The sequence below is a fragment of the Lissotriton vulgaris genome, chromosome 7 (genome assembly GCF_964263255.1).
Source record: "Lissotriton vulgaris chromosome 7, aLisVul1.2, whole genome shotgun sequence".
Taxonomy (NCBI): Eukaryota; Metazoa; Chordata; class Amphibia; order Caudata; family Salamandridae; genus Lissotriton; species Lissotriton vulgaris.
This window is the reverse complement of record NC_141695.1, coordinates 1325884420-1325906853: the sequence shown is the minus strand read 5'-3', so window position 1 is coordinate 1325906853 and position 22434 is coordinate 1325884420. Positions and strand designations below refer to the sequence as shown.

General features: G+C 40.4%; 1 protein-coding gene across 1 annotated transcript in view; it reads left to right on the top strand.

Moving 5' to 3' along the window:
* LOC147703609 (serine protease 33-like) overlaps positions 1–22434 on the top strand; it is a 134683-nt gene that overhangs the window by 62118 nt on the left and 50131 nt on the right. The window contains exon 3 of the mRNA XM_086931946.1: positions 10164–10435. Within this exon, the coding sequence (XP_086788072.1) occupies positions 10164–10435 (272 nt within the window). The remainder of the gene's footprint in view (positions 1–10163; positions 10436–22434) is intronic.

Genomic DNA, 22434 nt, shown 5'->3' with positions numbered 1-22434 from the left:
AAACCGATACTGCCACTTTTCAATAATGTTCAATTCAGCCATTTAAAGGGCTCCTCGTGAGCTGCTCAGTGCACTGCACATTAATAACTGCCAAACTGATATATATATATATTACCTACTGGCGGTCGCCAGTAGGTAGTTATAGTTAGGACCTTGTTTCTATTCAAAAAGCGTTTTCTCTTTTGCCACCGCTAGACCAATCTTCGTAAAATTTTCAAAACTAATGGTTTACTCAGGTCAGCTCCTGTCTTGAACATCTCAGGGTGATTCGTCAAGAGGGGCCCAAGAACACGTTTTCTTCATGTCAATTTCTGTGGGAACTTTAGTCTTGGCTACAACCCAAACTGCTGAATGGAATTATACCAAATTTGGCAAAAAGGTAGCTCATGGCTCAGAAAGGACCCTTTTTTTAAATGGTGTAAATCCATAGTAGTAGTTCCTGGCAAAATTAAAAAAATTTAAATATTGATATCTGAGGGCCAAGGAGGATTCGCATTCCCCTCCGAAGCACACACTTCATTCTGATTGGCTGCCAATGATCCAAACCAAAATGTGTTGGCAGCCATCTTTTGACTCGGTAGAACCAAGTCATAAGAAAATAGTACAAAACAAGAAAAGACGGCAATGGTAGAAACACCCTTAGCCCCAGGCCTGCACAGGGGGTCCCACAGGGCCCCCCAGGGCCCAACAAAGCATTTTTCTTTTTATATTGTTGACTGAATTTGCGCTGGGTGCACGAATCTGGACAAAAATGTTTTTTTTAAATGAAGCGCGGTCTCCTGCTCTTTTTTTCTTTAAGCCCCCATGTGGGCCAGGTTCCGGGGCAATAAGATAATTATATGTGGGGGCATGTGGGGGCCCCTGCAGCCCCGGGGTCTGCTACCTCCCAGGGGCTACGTTTATCATATGTTTGGGGCATGCACCACCCACGCAGCCCCGGGGGCCACCACCTCGCAAGGGCTTTTTAAAAATTGTGTGGAGGGCTCCTGCCCTCCCATGCTGACCCGGGGACTGCCACCTCCCTGGGGCATTTAAGTATTTTAGGATTGGAGGCCTCGCGGGTCTCGTGGGGCCCCCGAGGCCTAGCAACTGCCACCTCCCCGGGGCTTTAAATTATTTTGGGCGGGGGACCTCGTGGGTGCCCCAAAGTCCCGGGGACCACCACCTACCTGCGGTTATATGATTTAAATGCGTGGGCCACGCAGCCTCCCCACAGCCCTGGGGATTGCTATCTCCCCGGGGCTACTTTCAAAAGCAAAGTGTAGGTGGGCTGGAGCATCCTCACACTGCCCAGGGACCACCACCTCCCTGGGGCACTGTTGATTTAAATGCATGGGTCTGTTGCAGACCCCCGGGGTCCACCACCTCCCAGGGACTTTATTCAGTTGAGAGGGTGCCACGAGGCCACCCTCCTGGAGCCCTAGTTGGTCAAGGGGACTGCCAACTCCCAGGGTCGGCTCCTGCAATGTCCCGGGCTGCCCACCCCTGGGACCTTGCCATTTTCTATGGCAGGGCGCTGGCCCCCTTCCCATTTAAAAAAAAAAAAATGCTCATGCCCTGGGGGATGGGGTCCCCAGGGCCCAAAAATAATATAGGGAAGGCGGGCCCACAGCCACCTTCTGAAAAGCAAATTAATGAAAAGCCAGCAGCTCGCTGGAGTCCCTGCCCCTCCCTGCACCACTGTGAAATTGCACCTCCAGGGTCATTCTAGATTGGGAGATTGAGCTCCCTTGAATACCAAGGGTCCTTAGGGGCGAACTAGACCACCAGGTACCTCCAGTAATTCCCAAAGGTGGGATTGCTGAGAGGTGGTCCTAAGCCACACCCTTTTTTACACCACTCTGTAAATGTGCCTCTTGGCGCACTGCTGGTGGGGAGATGAGGTTCTTTTGTGTCCTGAGGGCCTCAGGACAAAAGTGTACTTCGTCCCCCAAGCAGCAGTGCACCAGGAGGCAGAATGCTGTATAAAGGGGGCATGGCCTCAGACCACTTTCAGGGATCCATCTGTGTGAGCTTACTAGAGATAACAGGAGGGCTAGGTTGCCACTAGGGACCTTCAGGGGGCATGGGGACTTTATCTCCCAATCCAAAGTACGCCAGCTGACGCGTTGGCAGAGTGGTGGAGAAATAGGGGGTGGCCTGTGTCTACCTCTCAGCAATCCTACTGTGTGGGGCTTACTGGAGTTAACAAGTCGGCTAGTAGGTCCCTAAGGACCCCCACAAGCAAAGGGTGCTCCATCCCCCAATCAAGAGTGTGCCAGGAGGCATGTTTGCAGAATGGTGGGCAAAGGGGGCATGGACTTCTCTGAAAACTTAGCAATCCTGTTGTGTAGGACTTACTGGAAATAATAGGAGGGGTAGTTGACCCCCAAAGATGTCTTTGGGGGCCGACTACCCAACCTGTTACCGTCAGTAAGTCCCACACAGTATGATTGCTAAGAGGACTTCGGAGGCCACCCCCCTCTTTCACCACCATTCTGCAAACACACCTCCTGGCACCGTACGGGTTGTAGGATATAGTCTACTTTACTCCTGAGAGACTTTGGGGGCCAAGAAGTCCCCCTGGTTCCTCCTATAAATCCTATGCAGCGGAATCTCTGAATGTTGGTCAGAGGCCCAGCCTCCTGTCTGCACCACTCTGCAAATGCAACTACTACATTATAGTTATAAATTACCATTTAAAAAAACCTTAGAAATTCACTGAAAAAAACATAGGTCTCAGGGACATTATAGTTAGTAATTAGCATTTAAAAAAACCTTTGAAATTCACTGAAAGAAACATAGTTTTCAGGGACGTTATAGTTAGAAATTATTATTTTAAAAAAACATGGAAATTCACTAAAAGAAAACATAGGTTTTAGAGACGTTATAGATAAAAATTAGCATTAAAAAAGGTAAATAGTAATTTCTAACTATAACGTCCCTGAAACCTATGTTTTTTCAGTGAATATATATATATATATATATATATATATATATATATATATATATATATATACCTCGCAGGTAAAAACAAACAAGAACTGGCGCAGATAATTGGTACTGTTGATAATACTGTCATTAACCTATCTGACACCATCCTCACTAAAGCAGAGGAACAACTTCTGTCCCTTGGTCTCTCCTATTGCCCTCCCAACAAATTCTCCTACAATCAAACTAGGATCGATCTGTATAAATTTGTCAGAAAAATCAAACTTATCAAGTATTTCAAATTAGAGTCCAAACGTAAACAAAGTGGGGCTGTAGCTAATCCTTCTAACATGGAAATTAACCTCCAAGTCAACGACAATGCTGGTTTACAAGACTTGTACGACCTCGCATTCGAAGGCACTTCACAAACTACGCCTACTGTCAGTCAAGTGTTTAATGTCAACAAGTCAGCAACCACATCCTTCAGACCCAAGTCAACCTTCTTTCCTTTAATGCCCCGTGATGCAGTGGATATTTTCAGCGACCGTGTCATCATTGAACTAAAGGTTCTCAATAGGTCCATCATGACACAACGCAAACAACTTAAGTACAATGACCGGCAGTATAATCTACTCATAAGTAAATTACAGTCCGATAACAATGTCGTCATAAAAAGTGCTGACAAGGGGGGCAACACTGTTCTATGGAAAACCTCGGACTACATCCTGGAAGCTGAAAGACATTTGTCTGACATTACTTGCTACACCCTCTCATCTCAGTTTGCGATGGTCCAGAATCATAACCTGATACGCAAACAATTAACTTCATGGAAAAGACTGAGTCTTCTAACTAAGGATGAGTGCAACTTCCTCTCCAAGGATCATCCTGTGACTCCGCATCTGTACTTTCTTCCCAAAGTACACAAACTTGTTACCCCCACACCAGGTCGACCTATAATATCAGCTATTGGAAGTATGACGGAAAATATCTCCAAATACGTTGATTTCTTTCTCCAGCCCCATGTGGCGAATCTTCCTTCTTTCCTCAAAGATACCACTGACTTTTTGACCAAGATTGAGGATATTGTGTGGTGCAATGACTATCTGTTTTTGATTCTTGATATTGAATCCCTTTACACTTCTATTAACCATCAGCATGGTGTGAATGCATGTCAATATTTTTTAAACTCACGTGCCATTTGTTTCAGAGAACATAATTCCATGCTAATTGCTATGATTAAATTGTGCCTAACCTCCAACTATTTCCGCTTCAGGAATAACATCTACCAGCAATTACGCGGTGTGGCTATGGGCTCGTGTTTCTCTCCCAGCTACTCATGTTTGCATGTTGGTTGGTGGGAGGAGCACGAGCTCAGGGTCACACATGCTCACTGGTCGCCTTGTATCGCCCATTACTGGCGCTACATAGATGACATCTGTATCATCTGGAAGGGCACTCAAGACCAAGCCCTCTCATTTGTATCAGATTGCAACAACAATAGCCTGAACCTGAGATTTACTGCTAACCTCAGCAGCACTGAAGCTGAATTTTTGGATGTACAACTGTTCATCAGGGACAATACCCTCATGTCCAGACTGCATCGAAAAAGTACAGCGGGAAATTCCATCCTGCACGCACAGAGCTCTCACCCTGCCCATACCATCCGCAGTATCCCTTTTGGCGAATTCATTCGCATTCGCAGAGTCTGCAGTGACCCTGATTCAACTGCCACTTGCCTTGAGGAATCTAAGCAACGTTTCCTGCAAAGGGGCTACTCAAGGGCCATACTTGATCAAGCTTTGGCTAAAGCCTCATCACTGGATAGGGCCACCTTACTAAAGCCCAGAGAGCATTGTACTACTACTAGCAATGATAATCAGGATGATTCACAATGCACTGTCAGGCTCATAACTACTTTTAGCACACATGAGCGTAAGATCAGACGCATTATTGGCACAGAATGGCCTATCATTTTGACTGACCCAATACTCGGTCCAATACTTAATGATACCCCTACCATTACCTTCCGACGTGCACCGTCCATGCGCGATGCACTCGATAGAATTGCACCTGAAAATCCTCCTAAACCTAACAAAACCACCAAAATGGGCTTTTTTAAATGCACCTCCTGCCGTGCTTGCAATTTTGCTACTAATGCCACCCATTATGTGACTGCTTTTTGTGACACTCCTATTCCCATCAAGGAATACCTCACTTGCAGATCAGAGTTTGTGGTCTACAAACTTAAGTGCACATGCAACCTAGAATACATTGGCAGCACCAAACTACCAGTGCATCAGAGAATTTTGCAACACATAAGGGCCATTGTAAATAGCGATAGCAACTATCCGGTTGCTCGACACTTTGGGTTGGTCCACAACAAGATGCTTAAAGACCTCCAATACACGGTTCTCTGTTCAGTACCTCCACCCAGCCGTGGAGGCGACCGTGAAAAAATGCTCAGGCAGCGTGAAACCCAGTTGATTTTGTCCCTCGACACCAAAGCCCCCAATGGTCTTAACTTGACTGAAGATTTGAAAAGCTTCTTATAAAGCTTCCTTCTGTCCTTAGTTAGGTGGTCTGGTCATTACTATTCTGTTCCTTACTCCAGTCTTTTCCTCTCTCTCGCTCAGTTTAGGCTCATTGTTTGACTGTTGGCTCATTTGCCACATGCTATGCATGGCGTAACCTTAGAATCATGACTCTTGTTATATTTGTAACTTGAATAGGATTTGTTGCCATGCTTTTCACTATTTTCTTGTGCTGCCGCTGCCTTACTCCTCTATTGTTCTGTTACTTTCCCTCTCCTCTCACTTTTACTTTTCACATCTGTGGTTGGGCTCTCTAATATATTTTATTCACTCTTTTTTTTTTTTATGATTATTTTCTAGCACTTGGTATTCTCCTCCCTTGTCCTTATTTGAGCTCACATGTCTCTCGCAGCTTGCTATGTTTTGCCACGCTATATGTTCACTAATATGCTCTTTGATATATTGCCCTTGTTTTAATTACTCTTATGTGCAGATATTTGACTCAGGCACCATGCCGTAATTGTTTTCAGCGCGCTCTTTGACCCTTTGGTTTGCTTAATTTGTTTCCATGTAAATACTTATTTTGGCACTTTGTCGTGACTTCCTATGTTATTTTACATGCTACTCATTCGCAACCTTCATGAACCATGCAGCGCTGCTTTACTCTTGATCTGCCTAAATACTTGCCAGTTTTGCTTTCTCATCACTTAGCATTGTGTTTTCTTTAATATGTAAATTTTCATGTGGTACATGCTGTTTCCCATGTGTGTCTAACATGTTGGATTAATGTAGACACTGTTGCTTTATTTACTTTGCTGTTTTTTTATTTTTGGGCGTTTTTTCTCCCCAATCAAGCCCCTCCCACTTGTTGTATATATATCCCCACTTTTATGAGTGCCTTTGTGTGATCAAGCTCCCCAGTGGAGTGAAACGCGTTACCCCTCAATAAATGTTTTGAACCTGCTACTCACTTGAGTTGGATTATTGGAGAGCTTCATTTGCCTGTCTGCTGTGGCGCTGCGAGGTCTGCACCCTGCTGCTGCCTGTCATCCATTGACAGGCGGGGATTTCTTCATATATATATATATATATATATATATATATATATATATATATATATATATATATATATATATATATATATATATATATATATATATATATATATATATATATATATATATATGAAAACAGCAACCTCCTCTCCAGTGAAAGAAGCAGAAACCACAACGGGGATACGAAGGCAGCTCCATTTAATGTTAACAAAAAGGCGAATGCATTTCGGCCAGTGTGGCCTTCGTCAGCGCCTGTGATGAATGTGAAGGAACCCCACGTTGTGCAGTTCAAGTAAGTCCAACCGCACTACGATAGGTGTAATATCCGCTCCGCCCCTCAGCTCCAATGAACTCAGTTCAGCTGGTCCAGACGAACTCGGGACTCAGTTTCCCAGGATGCAGCAGTGGCTCCCAGGTGAGTGAAGCTTAGGGTCGTTCCAGGTAGGTTCCGGGAAAATAGCAGGGGGTAGGGCACTCTGCACAGCGTGTTGGGACCCCGCAAGTTGTGGAGCTGCCTCGGGTCCCCGTTTCCTCAACAGTCAACAATCCGAGTTGGAGAAAGGCGGGGGCGGGAGGGCAGTGGATCCCATCCGAGTTGTAGCGATGCCTCATTAAACCGCTCCAAGTCATATCGGACTGCTGGCGAGCCTGGTGAATTTCCACATCATGGAAGAAAGAAAAATGCCGTAGCATGAGCCAGAGTCTCCAGGCCACTTGCGTTGAGGGGGCTTCTGAAACGCGCTTCTGGGACACGCGTGGAATTGATGAAAACAGCAACCTCCTCTCCAGTGAAAGAAGCAGAAACCACAATGGGGATAAGAAGGCAGCTCCATTTAATGTTAACGAAAAGGCGAATGCATTTCGGCCGGTGTGGCCTTCGTCAGCGCCTGTGATGAATGTGAAGGAACCCCACGTTGTGCAGTTCAAGTAAGTCCAACCGCACTACGATAGGTGCAATGTCCGCTCCGCCCCTCAGCTCCAATTAACTCAGTTCAGCTGGTCCAGACGAACTCGGGACTCAGTTTCCCAGGATGCAGCAGTGGCTCCCAGGTGAGTGAAGCTTAGGGTCGTTCCAGGTAGGTTCCGGGAAAATAGCAGGGGGTAGGGCACTCTGCACAGCGTTTTGGGACCCCGCAAGTTGTGGAGCTGCCTCGGGTCCCCGTTTCCTCAACAGTCAACAATCCGAGTTGGAGATAGGCGGGGGCGGGAGGGCAGTGGATCCCGTCCGAGTTGTAGCGATGCCTCATTAAACCTCTCCAAGTCATATCGGACTGCTGGCGAGCCTGGTGAATTTCCACATCATGGAAGAAAGAAAAATGCCGTAGCATGAGCCAGAGTCTCCAGGCCACTTGCGTTGAGGGGGCTTCTGAAACGCGCTTCTGGGACACGCGTGGAATTGATGAAAACAGCAACCTCCTCTCCAGTGAAAGAAGCAGAAACCACAACGGGGATAAGAAGGCGGCTCCATTTAATGTTAACAAAAAGGCGAATGCATTTCGGCCGGTGTGGCCTTCGTCAGCGCCTGTGATGAATGTGAAGGAACCCCACGTTGTGCAGTTCAAGTAAGTCCAACCGCACTACGATAGGTGCAATGTGTAAATATATGTAACCTTTTTCCAGTCTTTCGGTTAAATAAAAAAGCTTGCTGTTCGCTATATTGTAATATCTGCAGACTTCATAATGGGCTGTTGATCTCAATATAATGAAGTTTAGGGAATATGAAAACAATATATACATTATGTTTTTTGAGAAATGATTAAAAATATTTTAGAAATAAAAAAAGTTTGAATGAAGTGAAAGTAGTGTAGTTATGTTTTAATACAATTGAATGTTACTAAATGTTTTGAAGTTTGCTAAAATAATTTAGAATTTAATACAAAATGTATATTTTTAGGTTTTTTTCCCATTAAACATTGTAAATAAATGTATTTAATTTATCAGTTTTTCTTATGGAGTTTTGTTTTCGATCTATACTTCCATTATTTTCCATGGATGTTGTTGTAGTACAAGTGGTTGGTGAAGTGCTGTGCAGTTCATAACTGTTTCCTTTAGGCACCTATAACTATGGATGCACCCCCTGTTTTACGGGGTGAAGATGTGGAAGTCTATATTTTTTAGTAACTTTACACTCAGATTTTGTGAATAACCAAAAATAGTAAAGTTACTCAAAATTGTAAGAGTAAATACACATGGAAATTACACACAAGTGTAAGTTACCTATGTGAATAGCCCCCAAAGTCCTAAGGGAGATCAATAAGACACATCCTATTTTGGAAGGATGATCACCCTATCACAATTGGTAAAACGGGCAATTTATACATGTCACTGAATGTACCTGATATAAGTCAGGTGGTGGCCATGTGGTGTTACTTTATCATAGATAATATCACACAAGAACAGCCTTTTTTATCCACATCATGTTTTCAGTCTATTGCTAAAAAATGTTACCTTAAAAGGCAACAATACGTTATGATTTTCCAGCTCTATTAGTTGCCACTTGGGTTATATAATGGGGTTCACTGGGATAATACGTGATACCTCACTATCAATAGGACGATGCAAATTACATGTACATGATTGCATCTTGATCCCAACTCAGCCACCACTAAGAAGCGATTTTCTATGTTTCTGATTCCTAATTGTACTGTAAATGTATTTCCCATGGAGTGTAATGTTGGGGCTAAGGAGTCGGTTAGGGTTTAATATAAAGGACTTTATTTTTGTTGCCATGCTTATCTGTTACCAGTTTGTGGCTCGATGATACTCACCAAGCCTATAACCAGAGTTGCAATACCATAACATAATGCTACTATAAAAAGCAGCAGTCAAAGCAAAAGAGTACATTTCTTGCTCACTTTACCCGGTTCCTTTTTCATTTACTTATTTATGTATTTATGTTTTACTCCTCTCCATTCATCCATAAGTATTATCTCAATATTAAGGCATTTTTTTCTAGGATGTGACATTTGCGCATTTTATAAATTTACGTGTTTAAGTGCTGGATGTTCATGGTTGCTGTAAATGCTTATTTGACTTCTGTGTCTCTATTTTTACTGTCTTGATAGTGAATATAAATAAAAAAGAAAACAAAGAAGGTAAAACAAACATAGCCTCAGCTATGAAAAAAAGTGCATTTAGGTGTACCCACTGTCAAAGATGAAATGATAGAAGGAATGAATGCTTTCCAGTGGCACAGAAAAACATTGGGTCAATGTCTGATCAAGACATTTCCACCAAATCTGATTTACGTTATACACATCACATGATAATCAAATCAGGTTCCATTTTTAATCGAATTCCTAATGCTTTAATTTTAGGATTTTTCATAATTTATTTTTGAGTTTGAAAGCAATGAAACACACACCACCAGAGAATAGATGGGTGGTAGAAAATTATTTCTGAATATCTGGCTGGCGGTGAAAACTGATTTCAGGTTGAGAACTTGAGTAGGCTCTGGTGGAAGTAACAGATTTATGAAACGTTTAGCCTGTAATTCACAAATTGTATGTCTGATTCTCAATTGTTGTCACTTGACGTCTTATCATCCCTTTTCAGGGCAAGACTGTCCTTCATGTTTGTGAAGAGCAACACAATACGGATTGATGTGACATTTGATCCATTTCTCCATTTTGATTACATTTTCTTTGTTTTACGTTATTGTTTTCAGAAACATAACCCAGTCCTCCTACACTGTCTGCCTGGGGATGTACCAGCTCTCGAAATCCAACCCAAACTCGGTGTGCTCTCCAGTCAAGACTATCATTCTCAACTCATTATTCACCCATGCAGGCACGCCCGGCGATATTATGTTAATGGAGCTGGAAACCACGTTGAACTTCACTGATTTTATAATGCCTGCCTGCCTGCCGGCCTCATCTGTCGAATTCCCTTCTGGGTTAAACTGCTGGGTTACTGGCTGGGGAAACATTTACTCTTCAGGTGAGTATGGGTTGTTTGCCACAATAACAATGGACCTTCTTGTTAATATATTTCATGAATTGACCACTTTGTGACCAACACATATAATTGCTGCCATGAGGAATGCTGTGCACCAAGGAGTCAAAAGCACAAGGGTGGCTGGGCCCAAGGGGAAGGAGGGTAGGCAGGGCCACTCAATATGAAATAGAAATGTTTGCCTATGCCTCCAAACTACTTCAAGTGCACACTCATTCACGTGCAAGTAAACCACAATTTGTTAGTTTACAAAAAACACTTTATGTTTTCAACCTTTTTTCAATTTTTTTCATAGTTTACAAAAGAAAAATTCACAAAAGACAGAGCTCAGACCACTATCGACCTCATGTCTTAGCCATATGTAATTTCAAAACACTTAATACAAATGTGCGATAAACAAATAAATGGTGAACAATTCAAACAACAGTGACTTTTTAACGTAAAAAACATTACCATGAATACATGGACCACAAAAACTTATGCATTTGTGAAACAGGAACTTTTTCAAACAGTTAGAAAACACGGGGAGACAATAAAACACAACGTTTTCAATAGTTGGACTCCCACGACCTGAACAGGGATTAGTCAATTAAATTACAGGAGTATTGCCCATTTCTGCAACAACTGACATTGGCCAACTGGCCAAACAAAAACCCAAAAAGAAGGGGAATGCCGACGCGTTTCGAATCCTGATTAGCGACTTGCAGGATTCTCGTCAGGGCAGTCTGAATCTAGTCCATGGGAACTGTTTAAAATGAAAAACAAAACAAAATGTTTACTATCTAGCGGGTCCTCTAGCCACTACTCTCAGGACAGTGCGATTACCATACAGTTCATACCTTGTATGAATCCTGCCCACAGTCAGTTCTGTTTGAGTGGAAAATGTCGTCTAGGCTTGTTGGCTTGCGCTGCGTTATTCCTGGAAGCTTAGCCACATCTTCGCCACATGGGGTGAAGTTCTTCTATTTTTTTAGACACCAAACCGCGGTGGCCGTAGTGGGGGTTCCGATTACACAGCCGCGTTTCTCCGCCCAAAAAGCAGTTTGTTAAGTGTCCGTGAGGGTTCCGATTATCTCCGCACGGAGGGCAGTTGAATGATTATCGCAATATGTTTTGGAAAGCTTCCGAACAGTATACTAGCTCCACCACAACAGACCAAGGGTTGTCGGACAACCCTTGGTCTGTTGTGGTGGAGCTAGTATACTGTTCGGAAGCTTTCCAAAACATATTGCGATAATCATTCAACTGCCCTCCGTGCGGAGATAATCGGAACCCTCACGGACACTTAACAAACTGCTTTTTGGGCGGAGAAACGCGGCTGTGTAATCGGAACCCCCACTACGGCCACCGCGGTTTGGTGTCTAAAAAAATAGAAGAACTTCACCCCATGTGGCGAAGATGTGGCTAAGCTTCCAGGAATAACGCAGCGCAAGCCAACAAGCCTAGACGACATTTTCCACTCAAACAGAACTGACTGTGGGCAGGATTCATACAAGGTATGAACTGTATGGTAATCGCACTGTCCTGAGAGTAGTGGCTAGAGGACCCGCTAGATAGTAAACATTTTGTTTTGTTTTTCATTTTAAACAGTTCCCATGGACTAGATTCAGACTGCCCTGACGAGAATCCTGCAAGTCGCTAATCAGGATTCGAAACGCGTCGGCATTCCCCTTCTTTTTGGGTTTTTGTTTGGCCAGTTGGCCAATGTCAGTTGTTGCAGAAATGGGCAATACTCCTGTAATTTAATTGACTAATCCCTGTTCAGGTCGTGGGAGTCCAACTATTGAAAACGTTGTGTTTTATTGTCTCCCCGTGTTTTCTAACTGTTTGAAAAAGTTCCTGTTTCACAAATGCATAAGTTTTTGTGGTCCATGTATTCATGGTAATGTTTTTTACGTTAAAAAGTCACTGTTGTTTGAATTGTTCACCATTTATTTGTTTATCGCACATTTGTATTAAGTGTTTTGAAATTACATATGGCTAAGACATGAGGTCGATAGTGGTCTGAGCTCTGTCTTTTGTGAATTTTTCTTTTGTAAACTGTGTAAAAAATTGAAAAAAGGTTGAAAACATAAAGTGTTTTTTGTAAACTAACAAATTGTGGTTTACTTGCACGTGAATGAGTGTGCACTTGATGTGCACCAAGGAGGGCTGAAAATGTTAACAGAAAAGGTTTCTGCATTTAATGCACCTACTGGTAAAAGCTAATTGCGAGCCACATGCGATAGGTAATTATACCCCTTTGGAGCTGAAAGAGAATTCCATATTTTAGAGATTGATAATGTGAATAACTTTGTGTTAAGCAATAACAGAATCTATTAGTAAAAACATATTATCATTACGTATTCACTATCATTTGTATTCTCTACATTCTGAAATGAAACACCCATTGGCTGAGGGAAAAGTGTTCAGTTTAAACCATTAGGTAAAATTACTGCACAGGAAAAGTTGTTCGCTAATGCAGGTAGGTAAGGTTGAAACAAGCGCTGTCAAAGGCTGTGTGCAGTGGATGTTTGTTGCATGAAGAGAATGGGGCACAAGGAACTCATGGATTTGGTATATGATTAAAAAAAATGAATTCACTCAAAAACAATGTATAAAGCAAAGTTATGGTCAGCTTTGATAAAATCTCAACCTATGTTTAAAAGAATTTCAAAAATGTACATAAAGAAAAATAAAAACAAATAAAGACTGACATTTGTAAATTATGGTTAGGAGCACAATCCATAACTCACACTTTATCTAGAAAAACTCTAACGTGTACACAAAATGCAATGTTTATGACCTCACAATATTTATACTAAAAAATAACAACACATAAAAGCAAATTGTAACTAAGCAATACAACATAATATAACCAGTAAATGTTATATGTAATCTCATCTATAAGATTTAAGACAGCATTTGCAGTTGCATCTGTTGCATTAATTGTGAGCTTATGAATATTGGGGCATATTACCAAGCAATAGCGATAATTATCGCTATTGCTTGGTTAGAGACAAAAAATTACCGCTGAGGTTCTGCGATTTTTACCGCAAATAAACCTTGGTATTACCAAGGTTTATCGCAAATGCGATAAAAATCGCCGCAATGCATGAATATCGCTGAAAAGTCAGCGATATTCATGCATTACTGAGCTAATGCTCTTAACCATGTTATCCACCTCCCATTGGATAACATGGCTAAGAACTGCTCAGGGCAGGTGTTAGCTTTTGGAGATATTCGCGCTTAGCGCGAATATCTCCAAAAGTTGGTAATAGGAGATAGCGATGTTAGCAACTGTTTTCAGTCGCTAACATCTTTGCACGCCCACTTTGCATGTCATTAGTGATAAATATCACTGACATGCAAAGCCGGGCCCAAGATGGTCGCTATCTCCTACTAGTTGTCGCTAACTGGTGTTAGCGACAGCTAGGTAATAGGGAGATAATTTTATCTCCGCTTTCTTGGCTTTTAAAGCCAAAAAAGCGGACATTAACCCCCTTGATAATATGCCCCCTAATGTTTGCTGTGGCTGTTGTATTGTAGATGAGACAAGGACTTCAGAAAAGATTGGCTGCTTGATTTCAAAGAAAGAGGATATATAAATGAACTAATGATTAAATGTCAGCTTAAAGAAAAGGAAGAAGCTACCCTGATATGTCTGATAATAATATGTAATTAGGAACCCAGTAAACGCTCCAAGATAATCAATAAACATTTAGATATTTTGAGAATGGATAATATTGTAAAATGACTGAAAGATCATTGGGTAAACATGTTGAGGGTCTCACTCCCTCGAAGATGACTTTGTTCCCAGTCATCTCAAAGGGCTGACAAATAAAGAGTGGCTGACTAATATTATAGCCTTATAGCTTGATATACTGGCCAATAAAGGCCCAATCCAGCATTCAGTTCGGGCCTTTAACAAGGGAGCAGGACTTTAATGGCCAGTGTAGCCCATCTGCAAAGGGCTATAAGGCTGTTAGAACATTCTGCCCTAAAGGGTAGAATGTATTTATAAATAAAACAAGCGCCTCTCGTAGTCCAAGGGGGTTTACATCCCCTCAGGCTCCGAGAGTCCTTTGTAAAACAACATTGAATTTTTGCTTTGTGGGTTTTTCCCAGCCAGTAGAAGCTCAGAGCACTCCATTGTATTCAAAGGAGTGCTCCATATTCCAATGTTCAGTTAAAGGTTTCTTCCCATGTATAACCTAAAAGTGATGTAAAAACAGCATTAAGAAAAAAAATATATGGCTCTCTATCAAACACGATTATTAATTAATACTTTCATAACCTGCAAAACTGATATATATTATCTGATATATACACACAACAAAAAAGGACAGATGTTTACAGCTCAAACGGCCCATAAACAAGTCAAGATTTATTTCACCTATCCGGGTGCTCAAACCTTTAACCAAGAATTACGAAGCAATACAGAATTACTCAAATTTTATGGCAGTCACACCACGAGAAATTACATTCAAGGGGGTAACAGGGTTTTACAAGGCTGGAATCTGAACATATGTTATATTGGGAAACCAAATATCCATAAGATTTGAACTGAAATGAAGAGATAAGTGTACAATTGGACAGAGATTGAGGTCAAGATGCTTTGCTTTTAACTAATTAAGACTCAGATCTCTTTCTGTGTAAAACTTTTCCATCCCCCTTTCTGTTTATGTTCATGTCCATTCACCTAGTATTGATTACGTCTCTACTTAACACAAGCAATAATAACCTCAAAATATTAGCAGAAACAAAATGTTTTTCCTTTTCCTAGATTTTACCTTTTTCTTTTCTTCTATATTCTGTATCCATTCTCACCATTTTCTACCTTGATTCTCTTTTATCAAAAGTTAATTAATTGCAAACATGTCACTGTTAGATTAGACAACAACACTCACCAGTTTCAGCAGATGATATTTGGTTTAGTATGAAGTGATATTTTAATTTGATACTATTCTAAAAATGTTCTGTTGATATTTGGATTTTTTTAGTTGTCTTTCATAGACTAAATTTGCTACCATAGACATATATTGCTGGAATGCTATTTCGATGTTATGTCTCCTATCATCAATTTCAGAAACGTATTTATAGGTGAATGCCCACTTGGTTTAGTTACTAACATCAACTGACATTTGTATCATTATGGTAGATAGACATCCTGGCTTACAAAAATCTAATGGGGCCAATTTGTAACTTCTGGAATCATATTATGCTAAATAAATAGGCTGTTTTAATGAATATTTTCTTTTATAGTAATTCTTTGTATTCAAGAAATGATGCTGATTCCTACACCAATAATCTGGTTTTATGATTGTAAGTGAACTAAGGCTGTAGGTAGCCTCTCTTTCTTTGCACTTTAATCACACATAGAAATATTTAATTTTCTATCAGGAAGTGGGTTGTGGGTATTTGTTTGAAGGAAGTTTGCAGTAACGAAAAAACGCATAACCAGCAGCAGGTTTTTCATTTTAAATGATGTAATTGTAGGACAATGCCTGACTTTCGACTGGTGCTGCTTGTGTTTTGACTCCGTGCACTTGGAATTTGCTAACTAGGCCCCAGTGTATGTACTCTGGCTCCTAAAACATGTCAAAATTGTCTTTACTCCTAATTGGCATGTTTAATCTATCTGTAAGTCGGTACACAGTCTAAATATCGAGTTCATATATATCGACCTACAAAATATTGAGTTGGAAATATTGAAGGTATAGAATATCGAGGTCAAGAATATCGTTGGACAGAATATCGACCCTAAGGTAAGTAATATCGATTTTTTTTATATTGATGTAAGTAATATCGAAGTTAGTAATATCTATAGCATATATATCGATGTAACTAATTTCGATGTTACTAATATCGAAATTTGTATTATTGTTATGTATTTTACTATGTATGTGTAATATGTTTTTAGTTAAGTAATTTAATTGTTTTAAATTATATGTGTACTATTTTTATATATTAATAATGTTATTTTTAAGTACATTTTATGTTTTAGTACCGGAGCGGGTTGTGGGTTTATAGGGGAATAGGGTGGAAAGTAATTTAAATATATTAAATTAATTATTAATTTTTAGGAATTATGAATTAATTTTCATAAATTTTTGTTTTTATTTCTGTAGCGGGTTGTGGGTTTATAGGGGAATTGGGTGGGAAGTAATTTAATTGTAATTAATTAAGGATTTCTATTTATTTATTGGTATGGATAAATATTTTATTTACAATTAGTTATTAATTGTCAATTAATTATTTTAATTGATAATCAATTTTTTTAATTGGTAATTAATGTTATTAATTGTTAACTACTTTTTTAATTGATAATTACTTTGTTAATTAGTAAATTATTTTGTTAATTGGCAATTAATATTTTTATTTGGTAATTAATTTTTATTAATTTGAAATTATTTTTTATTAATTGGTAATCAATGTTTTATAAAAAGTATTATTTGGTATGAAAAATAATATTATTTAATAATTTTTCATTGTGAATTAATTTTAAGTAATTTATATTTTTTGTAATGAAAAATATGTTATTGTTTATTATTTATTATTTGGTGACTAATATTAATTAATTAATATTTATTGGTATTTATTGTTAATTTATTGTTAAGTAAATATTCAATTGTAATTGCTTTTAATAATTATTAATTGTTTGTAAATGATGTAGATTTATGTAAAATTCAATTATTCATTATTTTAAATATGCATTTTTTTTATGAGTATGTGATATTTAAATTCTATGCTATCCAACGTTTTCCTTTCTGTTTCACTCCCTGAAGTTGGAATAGTAATTTTTACCTGTACGCTATCCAACGCTTTCCCTACTGTTTCCCCTCTCGAGTTGGAATAGTAATTTTTACCCCTAAGCTATCCAACGCTTTCCCTACTGTTTCCCCCTCTGGAGTTGGAATAGTAATTTTTACCCCTACGCTATCCAACGCTTTCCCTACTGTTACACCCTCTGGAGTTGGAATAGTAATTTTTACCCCTATGCTATCCAACGCTTTCCCTACTGCTGCACTCACTAGAGTGGGAATAGTAAGTTTTACCCCTACGCTATCCAACGCTTTCCCCACTGTTGCACTCTTTGGAGTGGGAATAGTAATTTTTACCCCTATGCTATCCAACACTTTCCCCACTGTTGCACTCACTGGAGTGGGAATAGTAAGTTTTATCCTCCCGCTATCCAACTCTTTCTCTACTGTTGCACTCTCTGGAGTGGGAATAGTAATTTTTACCCCTATGCTATCCAACACTTTCCCTACTGTTTCCCCCTCTGGAGTTGGAATAGTAATTTTTACCCCTACGCTATCCAAAGCTTTCCCTACTGTTGCACCCTCTGGATTTGGAATAGTAATTTTTACCCCTACGCTATCCAACGCTTTCCCTACTGTTGCACCCTCTGGAGTTGGAATAGTAATTTTTACCCCTATGCTTTCCAACGCTTTCCCTACTGTTACACCGTCTGGAGTTGGAATAGTAAATTTTACCCCTATGCTATCCAACGCGTTCCCTACTGTTGCACTCACTGGAGTGGGAATAGTAAGTTTTACCCACCCGCTATCCAACACTTTCCCTACTGTTGCACTCTTTGGAGTGGGAATAGTAATTTTTACCCCTACGCTATCCAACACTTTCCCTACTGTTGCACTCACTGGAGTGTGAATAGTAAGTTTTACCCCCACTCTATTTAACACTTTCCCGACTGTTGCATTTTCTGGAGTGGGAAAAGTAATTTTACGTCCTACGCTATCCAATGTTTTCAATATTGTATTTTTTGGGACTTTAAATAGTAGTTTTATTTATTTTCTATTTAATATATTTTGTATTATTTTAGATAATGTAGTATTTAATTAATTTGAAAAATATTGAAAGTATATATAATTTTCTAATTTATTAAATATAATTATTAATTATTTACTTTTTATGTTATTATTTTATGTGTGTAGATGTATTTGTAATTTATAGTATTTTTAAATATTTATAAGTAATTAAAATAATTATTAAAACTTATTATTAAGTGAGTATATATTATATATTTTATGTATATGTTTAATTAATGTATTATTATTATATATGTATTATTTAATAATTGTAAACATTATTACATTTTTTTAACTATGTTTATTTTATATTTAAGTATTATTTACTTTATTTTACACATTATTAATAACAGATAAAAAACGATATTTTTAATAACGATATTTTTAACATCTATATTTTTGTTTGAATATTTTTGTACTTACCATGTTGTAGATAGGATGTTGATATACTTGCCTTCGATATTCCAGCGTCGATGTTTCTGTAGGTCGATTTTCTGTCTTTCGATATTCTGTCATAGATCCCTATAAGTCCCTAGTATATGGTACCAAGTGTACAGAGGGCCTGTAAGTTACAAGTCCCTAGTGAGCTGTAGCACCCATTATGAAATCCACAACAGTGTCATTGCAAACATGGCTGCAGGCCGACCATTGTAGCCTGTCTGTGTAGTTTTAAAACTGTAAATTCAACCATTTGCTTTTCTGGGGAGAACCTACCTGCACTGACTCTGCTCCCTGCTCCAGGGGCTGGTCTCCCTCCACCGCCGCAAGCCTCCCGACATCCGGCGCGGCCACAGAGAGGGGGGGACTACACGTACCAGGTATCCTAGTGGCAGGAAGCCGCTCACACTCATTCCGCGCCCGTAGGCGCTTAAGAACAGAGGAGAGCCCTGCGTCAATTAGCACCTCGGGGGCTGACTCAACTATTCCCTTGTCACAATTACTTAATGGATTTATGTCACAGGTTGAGCAACTAGTAAAGTCTCTAAACCTACCCCTTGTTGAAAGATCAAAAGAAATCAGTGAAAGGTTGGAGAGATTCGAACAGTCCACTGTAGATAATTTCCACACCTTAAAAATGTTGACTGAGCGTATATCCAGTAGTAGTTTGGCTACTGCAAACGCCCAGAAGCCCAAAGTAGCTCTGGCTAGCGAGCCGGTACTCCAAGCAACAAACATCTTGACCTCTGTGGCTCCTGTCAACACTGGCTTGACAACCAAAACTCCTGGGAAAGGACTAGCTGGTTCTGATAAAGATCCACGGATGCCAGGGAAGGAGACGCAGGCAAGGCAAAAAAACACAAAAATCCTGCCTAAGGAAACCCGTGCTTTGGAAAAAGACACTAATAATACTAATAATATGTTGCAGACAAATTCCTGCCTAAAAACTGTCGACTTACCGCCTGACTCGGCCCATACATCATTGTATTAACGGGGGTCCCAGAGCTAAAAAATTATCAAATAGAAACCTACCCTGAGCTTAAAAACAAAGTAACATTCTGGTTAAATGAGAATAGGCCACTCCCAAAATACATCAATGGGGAAGTTCTCTTTGCCCGCAGAGTAGGTTGGGTGGGGCAAAGGCCAAAGGACATACCTGGGCACTCTGTCATTGTAAATTTCAGGGACAGGCGTGTAGTCAGCTGTATTTGTGACCAATACCATCCAAGGGGCAGAAGTGGGATTAACACGTTTGCTTTAAGTTATTTTTACCATCCATCACCAGCACCTCGATCGGCCCAAAACCTCCTGGAAATCCAAGAAAGAGGGGCAGTGGGAAGCTTTGATAACAACTTCTGTGTCCCTATTTTTAATTGCTTTACAGAGATATATGGGATGGAAGATGTTGATTGACTGAGAGATCAGGAAGTGAGTTTATTATCTGCAAAGGAGGGTGCTCTTGTGAGCGACAATAATGAAACGGTTACTGAAAGACAGCAAATTAAGCTCCTTTGTTTCCTCTCCATCAGCTGGTCTCTAGACAGCCGGCAAAGAGGGGGAAGGACTCGGAGTTGAGCGATAAGGTTGCCGACGAAACCCTGAATAGCAAATTACCCACTGGCAGAGTTGGGGAGATTAAAACAGTGGCCCCACCTCTACTAGAAGTTACTAATACCCCTGACCAGGAAAGAGTAAATCAGGCCAATAAAAATAAAGGTGATCCCCTGGCTAGGTCTGAACTGAGCTCTATGAACCCATGACACCAGCATTGCTTGTGAACATAAATACAGAAGGTAGAATTCCGGACCTAGAGAGTACATCCACCATTAAACTGAGATCCTGGAATATTGCCGGTCTAAAAAAGAATTTGAGCGACCCTCTGTGGCAAGAATACATTGAGAGTGGTGACATTATATTACTTCAAGACACTTGGGCTGTCGAACCCCATTACAAAATTGGATTTAAATCTTTTAGTGTGCCCGCTACCAATGTAAACAAAGGAAGACCCTCAGGAATTCTGGCAATCTGGACAAAAACTACTTTAGGGCTAGACTGTACTCAAATTGATTCTAATAGCCCCGATATTTTAGGAATAAGGTTCATGGGAGCCAATAAAAGAGAAGTCTGCATCTTAAATGTTTATAGCAGGTCCTCGTGCATTTAGATAATATTATCTCCAATTGTGACCAGAAAACTTTGATTATTGTCGGGGGAGATTTCAATAGAAAATTTGAACCTATAATTGGTTTAGAAAGTATCTTTGATCAGGAGGACAATGCCAATAATATCCCTGGAATTGAAAATAAAACACCAGTAGCATGATCAAAGGCCGCAGCTCATATTTTGGGTTTGACTGCGGCTCACGGGTTGCGAGCCTGTAATGAGCGTCTTCCATCTGATAGTCCAAGCAGACCAACTTTTAAGCGGGGCACCTGCCGTAGCCATTTGGACTACATAATGGTCTCAATTCCACGCTGGCCGATGGCAATAGACCTTGTAGTGGATGAGCGTATTGAAAGTGACCACCTCCCACTCAATCTGAATATTGGTTTGCCATTATTTAACTTGCCCCATATGGGGGAACTCCTAGTCAGCATACCAACATTCACCCACTGTTGTATAATAATCGTAGAGCACTGAAGTCGCCAGTGGTATTGGGGAATGATTACACTGTAAAAAGAATCTACAATTTGTATGTAGACCTTTTGTCCCCTTTCGATAATGTCCCAGTGCACGAGATCCCTATCACACGGATCCATGAAAAAATGACTCTGGGACTGGGAGAAATACTAACTAAAGCCACCAAGCCAATGAAAACAGGCCATCGAAATTTAGCCAAAGGGGATGTTTGGTACGATGATGCCTGGCGCCATGCCAAAAAGGAATTAATTGCAGCTACAAAATGTAAGATGTGCCAATGCTCAGGGAGAAAAGGAAATTATATAAGGGGACACTTGCAAAGGCAAAAAAATGTTGGGATGGAAAAATTTGGTTGGATCTGCTTGAAGCATGCAAAGCAAAAGATCAGGTATCGTTTTGGGGCATGATAGCCAGGAGTACCAGAGATGGAACCCCCACCAGGGACACGTTTCTCGAAGCCAAAGTGTGGACCTCACACTTTGCAACATTATACCTCCCGATTGGAAACGAGCCCACACTGGACAATCATGAAATAGGGTCAGTCCCAAGTGAAATACCCCTGACCTTTAGTATGGCTGAAACTATTGCAGCCATTAAGACAACCAAAGCCGGGAAAGCACCTGGGCCAGATTGGATACCTGGGGACCTGTGGAAACATGAAAATATGCTATGGGCTTCATATATAAATTGCGTTTGTAATAATATTGCAAGGGGCGCGCCAATTCCAGAGAGATGGCGGGGCGCCGAAATAGTAACTATTTTAAAAAAGGGTGACAGAATGAATCCTGCCCATTACAGACCTATTAGCATGCTTGATGTCCTTCAGAAGGTATTTGCACGTCAAGTATTAACTAAGCTAAGTGCTTGGAAGGAGGAAACTAGTACTCTAACCAAATACCAGGCTGGTTTTAGAGGGAAAATTAGCACTGTCGATCAAGTGTTCAGATTCTTATGCATCATCTGGAAGTACATCAATATAAAGAGGGCACATTTGTATGTGGCCTTTGTCGACCTCAGGGCGGCTTTTGACCTTGTGCCCAGAGGCGCCTTGTGGTCGATATTGAGAGATCAAGGGGTCCCTGGGAATATTTTGAA